General features: G+C 64.3%; 2 protein-coding genes across 4 annotated transcripts in view; one reads left to right on the plus strand and one right to left on the minus strand.

Moving 5' to 3' along the window:
- Nucleotides 1–1,176, plus strand: part of SFTPB (surfactant protein B) — a 4,178-nt gene extending 3,002 nt beyond the window's left edge. For all 3 annotated transcript variants that reach the window (XM_027697606.1, XM_027697605.1, XM_027697607.1), the window contains 3 exons: nucleotides 62–400; nucleotides 908–1,012; nucleotides 1,087–1,176. In XM_027697606.1, the coding sequence (XP_027553407.1) occupies nucleotides 62–400; nucleotides 908–1,012; nucleotides 1,087–1,122 (480 nt within the window). In that variant the 3' untranslated portion in view covers nucleotides 1,123–1,176. The remainder of the gene's footprint in view (nucleotides 1–61; nucleotides 401–907; nucleotides 1,013–1,086) is intronic.
- A 114-nt stretch (nucleotides 1,177–1,290) lies between these two features.
- On the minus strand, nucleotides 1,291–8,395 carry USP39 (ubiquitin specific peptidase 39; the record flags this gene model as incomplete). The annotated part of the gene is made up of 12 exons (XM_027697621.1): nucleotides 1,291–1,688; nucleotides 1,769–1,855; nucleotides 1,936–2,071; nucleotides 2,923–3,254; nucleotides 3,790–3,857; nucleotides 3,945–4,022; nucleotides 4,678–4,903; nucleotides 5,715–5,867; nucleotides 6,449–6,585; nucleotides 7,135–7,229; nucleotides 7,331–7,400; nucleotides 8,173–8,395. Coding segments are annotated over 12 exons (1,653 nt in total), but the record flags the coding sequence as incomplete, so codon positions are not given.
- Between the last annotated feature and the right edge of the window lie 3 nt (nucleotides 8,396–8,398).

Consider the following 8,398-nt stretch of genomic DNA (forward strand, 5'->3'; position numbering starts at 1 on the left):
CTGTCCCACGGGAGGCCACGATGCCACCCTGGGCTCAGAGTGACCCCCCTCCCTCCCGCAGGAGCCCCCCCCGGTCCCGGCGGCGCTGCCGGTGCCCCTCCCGCTGTGCTGGCTGTGCCGCACCTTCGTGGCGCAGGCCGAGGCCGCCATCCCCGTGCCCCGGGTGGCCGCGGCGGCCACGGGGCTGTGCCGGGCGCTGCCGCTGGTGGCCGTGGGCGCGTGCCAGTGCCTGGCCCAGCGCTATGCCACCCTGCTGATCGAGGGGCTGCTGGGCCGCCTGGGCCCGCGCCTGCTGTGCCGCCTGCTCTTCGTCTGCCAGGGCACCGCGGACGACGTGGACGCGCCGCCGGCGCTGCTGGAGGCCATCGTGGTGCGGCTGGCGGAGTGCGTGGGCCCCGAGGTGAGGGGGACGGGTCCCTGGGGAGGTGACGGGGCACCCCAGGGTGGCACAGCCCCGAGGGGACACGTCCAGGGGCGTCACAGTCCGTGGGACACATCCCGAGGGCATCACAGTCCCCAGGGGCCATGGTAGGGACACAAACAGTGGCACAGCCCCAAGGGGACCCATCCAGGGGTGTCACAGTCCCCAGGGGCCATGGCAGGGACACAAACGGTGGCACAGCCCCGAGGGGATACGTTCAGGGGTGTCACAGTCCCAAGGGAGTCCCACCACCCCTGGGCATGCCATGAGGTCCCCAGAAGGTGCCACCCCTACTGAGAGGACAGCGTCAGGGTCCCCAAGAGTGTCACAGGCCTCGAAGGAGACACTCAAGAGTGACCCAAGTGGGGGAAGGCACCGAGTGTCACAACCCCAAAGATGTCACAGCCCCAGGGAGGGGGTTTCAGGAGGCTCCTGGGGGTGTCTCCACCCTTGGGGGGACCCCTGACCCCCATGTCCCCCCCACAGGACCTCAAGGGTGTTGCCCCCCCTGCGCTGTCACCCCCCCTGGGCCCCTGTGCCCTGGGCCCCAGGTACTGGTGCTCCGGCCCCGAGCCCGCCCGGCGCTGCCAGGTGAGTAGGGACAGGGGGGACACGGAGGGGTGGCACCCCCTGCACCCCCCACTGACCCCTCTGTGCCCCCCCAGGCCCTGCAGCACTGCCAGGAGCACGTCTGGCTGTAGGGGGGCACTGGGGCCCCCCCCAGCACTTCCCAATAAAGCTTGGATGCAGCTCTGTGTCCCCAGTTTTTTGGGGTGTTTCTGGGAGTCACAGGGTGCTGGGGGGTTGGGGGGGGGAAGCAGTGGAAACCACGACCCCCCTAAACACAAAGAAGAGAAAAGGTGAAAATAAGTTACAAAAATAAGTGGGTGGCATTTATTTGGGGTGGGGAGAGACACCCTGGGGGGGTTGGGGGTGTCCCCAGAGAGGTTACGGGTGATCCCAAGGAGACCTAAATGTCCCCAAGGGGCTCAGGATGTCCCCAAGGGGCTCAGGGTGTCCCCGGGGCTCTCTGGGTGTCCCCAAGGGGAGCTTGGCATGTCCCAGACAGGGCTGTTGGTGCTTCCAGGGGGGGTCTGGATGTCCCCGGGGGAGCCTGGGGTGTCCCCAAAGGGGTCTCTGGGTCTCCACAAGGGACTGGGAGTGATCCCAAGGGGGTCTCTGGGTGTCCCCAGGGGGGCTGGGGGTGTCCCTGGGGGTCTCAGGCCCCTTGTTGGTTTGTTTCATCCTCCTCGCGCCGCTTCCAGATCTGTGGGAGAGAGGGAGGGGGGATCAGAGCACATCCTGGGGGTGCCAGGGACATCCTGGGGGTGCCCCTGCCCCCCTCACCTGGATGTAGGCCTCGGACAGGGTGATCATCTGTGGCAGGATGTCGGTCACCTGCAGGTCCTGCAGCTCGTACCACTTCCCTGTGCCCTGCCAGGACCAGGAGGGGACAGGGTGAGCCAGGGGGTCCCCGTGGTCCCCCCAGGGCCCCTCGGGAGGGGGACACTCACGTGGTGCAGGACGTGGATGCGGTAGGAGCCCTCCGAGGGCTTCCCGTCGTGCACGATGTTGGCGATGAGGTCGTAGGTGGTGTGAGCGTGCGCCGCCTGCACCTCCTCCGACAGGTACTCCCGCAGGTCCACGTTCCTGGGCACCCACACACCTCAGGGGGGCAGGGGAGCCCCCACAGACCCCTCCAGATGCATCCAAACCCCCTCCAGAGGCCTCCAAACCCCCTCCAGATGCACAGACAACCCCCTCCTCGGACGCCTCCAAACCCCTTCTCGGTGCCCACACACCCTTCCCGCTGCACTCAACTCCCCCCAGATGTTTTCAAACCCTTCCCTGATACCCACAGAACCCCCAAAAGATGCCCATAACACCTCCAGATGCCCACAAATCCCTCCCAGATGGTTCCAACGCCCTCCAACACCCACAAACCTTCTCCAGGCACCTTCAAATGCCCTCCCAGATGCCTCTACCATGTCCTAGATAACCAGAACCCTCCCCTAGACACCTTCCAACATCCCCAACACATCCCCAATCCCCTCCTAAGTGGTTTTAAACCCCATCAAGTGTTTCCAACCCTTCCCCAAGTGCCTTCAAAGCCCCTTTAGATGGTTTCAAATGCTAAACCCTCCTCCTGGATACTTTCAACCCCTCTTAGATACCTACAACCCCCTCCACACACCCACAACCGCCCCTAGACATTGTCAACCCTGTCCCGCCACTCACAATCTCCTCTGGAATGCTTTTAACCTCCTCCACAAGCTCCAAACCCTCCCACCCCCTCTCCAACCCCCCCAACCTCTTTAGATGATTTCAAACCCCAAAAGCCCCTCATGGATGCTTTCAACCCCTCTTAAGACACCTACAACCTCCCACACACACCCACAACCACCCCTACACATCGTCACCCCCCCCCCATCTCCTCCCAGATGCTTTAAACCCCCTCCTTGTGCCCCCAGCCCCCCCCAACACCCCCAGCCCTCGCTCACGTGATGGGGAAGTTGACAATGGTGGGGTTCTTCTCCACGAAGAAGTTGTTCTTGGTGAAGCGCTTGATGCAGAAGATGAGGTAGGGGGGCAGGCGGGTCAGCTGGAAGCGCTTCAGGAAGTTCTCCTTGTAGGTCTTGTACTCCTTCTCGGTGCTGCCGTTGAACTTGGCCAGGATGCTGAACAGGGGCACCTGGGGGATGATGAGCTGCTCCTTCTCGTCCTTGTAGAGCGGGGCCGTGGGCAGGTCCAGGGTCAGGTACAGGAAGGTGGATTCCACCATGCGCTCCTGGTACTCGCTGTTCTGCAGCAGCTGCGCCTTCTCCTCTGCAGGCTGGGGGTGGGACCCCTGGGTGACACCCCTGTGGGACCCCAACACCCCCCCTTGGGCCCCAATGCCCTCCCCCAGACCCTGAAACCCCCACTGCACCCCACCACCCCCCCCGACCCCGATAACGCCCCACTGTCCCCCCCCCCCACTGGACCCTGATACCTCCCATTTGAGCCCAACACCCCCAGCTGCACCTCACCACCCCTTGTTTGAACCCAACACCCCCTACCATACCCCACTGCACCCCAACACCCCCCACCATACCCCACTGCACCCCAACACCCCCCACCGTATCTCTCTGTAGCCCCACACCCTCCACTATACCCCAACACCCCCCACCATACCCCAATGCATCCCAACACCCTCTCCCAGACATTCCCTGGCCTCAGCCCCATTTGAACTCATCACCCCCCCACTGCACCCCAACACCCCCGTGTGACCCCTGTGTGACCCCAACATCTCCCTGTACCCCAATACCCCCTGTGTGACCCCAATACCCCCTGTGTGACCCCAACCCTCCCATTCCCCTCGTTCCCACCAGGTCGGGGTGTGGCAGTTTCTTGGTGAAGATGCGCATGGAGCCCTGGAACACATCAGTGACGATGGCTGTGGGGACAGAGGGAGCTCAGCAAGGACAGCAGGGGAACAGAGGCCCCCCCGGACCCCCCAAAATCTCCCCCCACCACCACTCACTCTTCTTCTTTCTCTTGGTGCCGCCCAGCGCCGCGTGCAGAGCGTTCAGGAACCAGGACAGGAATTCCACCCCATCCCCTGCAACGGGGTCACAGCAGGGCTGGAGCCAGAGCTGACCCTGGATCCTGCTCTGCCCCACCCAGCACTGCCCCTCAAATCCAGCACTGCTCCCCAAATTCTGCTGTCCCCCCACATCCTGCTCTGCTCCCTCAAATCCAGCTTGGCACCCAAATCCAGTGCTGCCACCCAAACCTGGCACTGCCCCTGAATCCAGATCCCCCAGACCCAGCCCAGCCTCCAAATCCAGTGATGTCTCCCAGACCTACTGCTGTCCCCCAGATCCAGAGCCCCCCTGAATCCAGTCACCCAAACCCAGTCCTGCACCCTGTATCCAGAGCCCCCAGACCCAGCCCTGTCTCCAAACCCAGTGGTGTCACCCAAACCAAGCCCTGCACCCCAAATCCAGAAACCCCTGGGTCCAGCACTGCCCCCCAAATCCAGAGCACCCCAGGTCCAGAACCGCCTCTCAAATCCAGTGTTGTCCCCCAGACCCAGAGCTCCCCAGGCCCAGCACTGCACCCCAAATGCAGACTCCCAAATCCAGAGCTCCCTGGGTCCAGCTCTGCCCCCCAAATCCAGCATTTCTTCCCAAATCCAGCACTGCCCCTAAATTTCAGCCCTACTCCCCAAACCCAGATCCCTCAGACCTGACTCTGCCCCCCCCAAAGCCCACCCTGCTTGGTGATCTGGAAGTTCTTCTTGCTGCAGAGCACCACAGCCTGGAGCATCTCGTGGGGCGACACGTGAGCCTTGAAGTTCCTGGGGTTCCAGAGCTTCCTCATGAGCTCCCCGAAGCGCTGCACCAGCAGGAACATGATGTCCCCGGGCGGGCGCTGGATGCGCCGGTAGTTCTCCTCCTCCAGGAAGTAATTCCGCAGGGGGGGCACGTTGGACAGGGCCTGGGGGGCAGCAGGGGGGATTCAGCCCCCGGGACCCCCAGAGAAGGGATCTGCGAGGGTTTTGGAGGGTTTCTGAGGGCTGCACCCCCAGCACGTGCAGAGCCCCTGGGGCAGGAGATGGGATTCATCCCCAAAGTGGGGATTTAGGAGTTATGTGGGGGTCTCATGCCCGAAAAGAAGCCTGTACACCCCCTGTGTGTAAACCCTGTGGGATTCATCCACAGAGCCCCCAGAGCACGGATCTGGAAGGAGGCTATGCAGGAGTTTCACCCCAAAACAAAGCCTGTACCCCCAAGGTGTAAAGCCTGTGGGAAAGGATGTGGGATTCCCCCCGGGAACTCCAGAGTGGGAAAGGGTTTGGGAGAGTTTTGAGAGGACTTCATCCCAAAATGAAACCTGCACTCCCCTGTGTGTAAAACCTGTGAAAAGGGAGGTGGGATTCCTCCCCAGAACCCCCACAGTGGGGTTTTGGGGAGGTTATAGGATGATGTCACCCCAAAACAAAGTCTGCACCTCCCAGGTGTAAAGCCTGTAAGAGTGGACATGGGATTCATCCCTTTCAGCCCCACAGCAGGGTTCTGGGGTGGTTTCACCCCAAAATGAACTCTGTACTCTCCAGGTGTAAAGTGTATGAGACAGGAAATGGGACTCATCCCTGGGACCCCCAGAGTGGGGCTGCGCTGGGGGTTCACACCAAACAAAGCCTGCACCCCCCCCACGGTGTATCTCCCGTGGGAAAGGTGGGATTCACTCCCACGAGCCCCCAGTGGGGTTCTGGGCTGTTTCCCCCAGGGCAGCCCGTCCCAGTGACCTGCAGCACGGCGTTGGCGTAGTCGTTGGCCTTGATGTTGTTGAGCCCCACGATGCCAGGCAGGTACGTGGTGCCATCGTAGGCCCGGGACAGCTTGGCCTGTTTGTCCAGGTGGGCGATGTGCTGGGCTGTGAAGGTGGGCTTGAGCACGTACTGCGGGGAGAGGCACCTCTCAGAACGGGGGGGGACCCAAACCTGACCCCTGGGACCCCACACCTGACCCCTCAGAACAGGGGAGACCCAAACCTGACCCCTCAGAACGGGGGGGACCCAAACCTGACCCCTCAGAACAGGGGAGACCCAAACCTGACCCCTGGGACTCCACACCTGACCCCTCAGAACAGGGGGGACCCCAAGCCTGACCCCTCAGGATGAGGGGAACTCAAACTGATCCCCCTCAGAATGGGGGTGCCCAAATCTGGCCCCTCAGAACAAGGGCAATCCCAAACCTCATTTCTCAAAACAGAGAAAACCCAAACCTGATCCCTCAGAACAGGGATACCCCAACTGACCCCCCACAGAACAGCAGCACACCCAAACCTCACCCCTCAGAGCCAGGGTACCCCAAATCTGACGCCCCTCAGAACCAGGAGACCCACACCTGAACCTCCAGAGAACAGGGGTATCCCCAAACCCAACCCCCCTCACAGCTGAGGCACCCCAACACTGCCCCCCAGCACGGGGTGCCCCCAATGCTGCCCCCCCAGCAGTGGGTGCCCCCGGTGCCCCCGCACCGTGATGTCCTCGAGGGAGGAGTCGATGATCTCGTAGTTGTCAGGCAGGCAGTAGAACTTGAGCGTGTGCAGGTTGAGGAACACGTGGTGGCTCAGCTGCACGCTGTGGATGTAGGCGTGGGACTTCAGCCCACGGCCTGCGGGGACAGGGGACACCACGGGCTCAGGCAGGGACAGGGGGACACCACGGGCTCGGGGGGGACAGGGGGACACCACGGCTCGGGGGGGGACAGCATGGGCTCAAGCAGGGACAGAGGGACAGCATGGGCTCAGGGGCGTCACTGCGGGAACAGGGGGGCAAGGAGGGGACACTCGGGTCACCAGAGAAGAGAGAGGGGCACACAGAAGCCATGGGATGGGACAAGCGGGACAGAAAGAATCCCTCACCCACGTACAGGGGGGGCTGTGCCCTCACCAAGGGTCCCTGTGCCCCCTGCAGCACCCCAGCCCTGGGTGTCCCCCACATCCCACCCCCAGCAGCACCTCCATCCCCACGTGTCCCTGTCCCCCCCCAGCACCCCAGTCCCTGGATGTCCCCCATTCCCCCTCGCTCCCGAGTGTCCCTGTCCCCCACAGCAGCCTGATGTCCCCAGTGTTCCCCACACAGCCCCCGGGTGTCCCTGCTGTCCCCCACACAGCCCCTGGGTATCCCCCGTGTCCCCCCCCGGTGCCGGGGCGGGTCTCACCCTGGAAGTACTTCCCGCAGACCAGGCAAGCATAGACGTTGATGTGGGACAGGGAGATGGAGCAGAGCTTCTCGAAGTCGAAGTCCAGGACACTCCTGGGGAAGGTCACAGGGCTGAGGGGGGCTGGGGGAACCCCCAGAGAACAAGGGCACCCCCAGGAGGGGCAGGGGGAGCCCCCCAGCCCCCCATCACCCACTTGTTGATGGTGTCCAGGTAGGGGCAGTGGCGGCTCCGCTGGTCCTCGGGGTCGAAGCGGCCGTAGCGCACTGGGGGTGGGGGAGGTGTTAGAGGGGGGCACAGGGCCCTGACAACACCAGGGCAATGCCCCCCTCATTACAGACCCCTGGAGCTGAGCCCCAGCTCCCCCCAGTGCCTCCAACTGCCCAGAGCTGAGCTCAGCACCCCCAGAGTCAGTCCCTGTGTCCCCCCGGGAAACCCTGGTGTGTCCTGCCCCGCACCGTCCCCTCAAACTCCCCATTCCCACCTTGGTCTGTGTCCCCATCCCAGTGTCCCTCCAGTCACTCCATTCCCCGCCCCTCCCACCCCCCCGCTGCCCCTCCTACACCCCAGTGTGTCCCCCAACACATCCCCGCGTCTCCAACCCCAGTGCCCCCTCCCAGACACCCCCGCTCACCCCCACCCCACCGTCCTGCCCCCCCAACCCCAGTGTCCTCCGGGACATCACTGTGACCCCCCTACATCCTCCCCAGTGCCCCCTCACACCCCACAGCCCCCACCTCTCCCGCCTGATGCCCCCCCAGACCCCACAGCGGTGTCCCCCCACACGCACCTCTGGCTCTGTCCACAGCCCCCAGTGCCCCCGACCCCTCCAGTCCCGTCCCCCCCATCCCGGTGTCCCCTCACACCCTTCCTCCTCATCCCCCGGTGTCCCCCGGGACAACCCCTGTCCCCTCAGCTCGCCCCAGTCCCCGTCACCCTGTGCCTCCCCTACACCCCAGTGTGTCCCCTCGGTCCCCTCAGGCCCCCATTCCCCCCCGTCCCCCCGGTTCATCCCCGCTTTCCACCCCCGGTTCCCACCGGGGGGCTCGGGTTCAGGGTCGGAGTCTCCATCGGGCTCCCGCTCTCGCTTCACCCGCACGGGCGCGGCGGGGGTGACGGTCCCGGATCCCGGCCCGGAGCCGCCCCCGGTGCCCGGTTCCCGCTTGACGCGCGCAAGATCCACCGGCAGCGCCTCCGCCGCCTCCCTCCGCGCGCGGTCGCGCTCGGCGTCCCGGCGGCCCCGTGGCCGCTCCGCCTCGGGCTC

Source organism: Neopelma chrysocephalum, unplaced genomic scaffold (assembly GCF_003984885.1).
Source record: "Neopelma chrysocephalum unplaced genomic scaffold, ASM398488v2 Primary Assembly neopelma1_120, whole genome shotgun sequence".
Classification (NCBI taxonomy): Eukaryota; Metazoa; Chordata; class Aves; order Passeriformes; family Pipridae; genus Neopelma; species Neopelma chrysocephalum.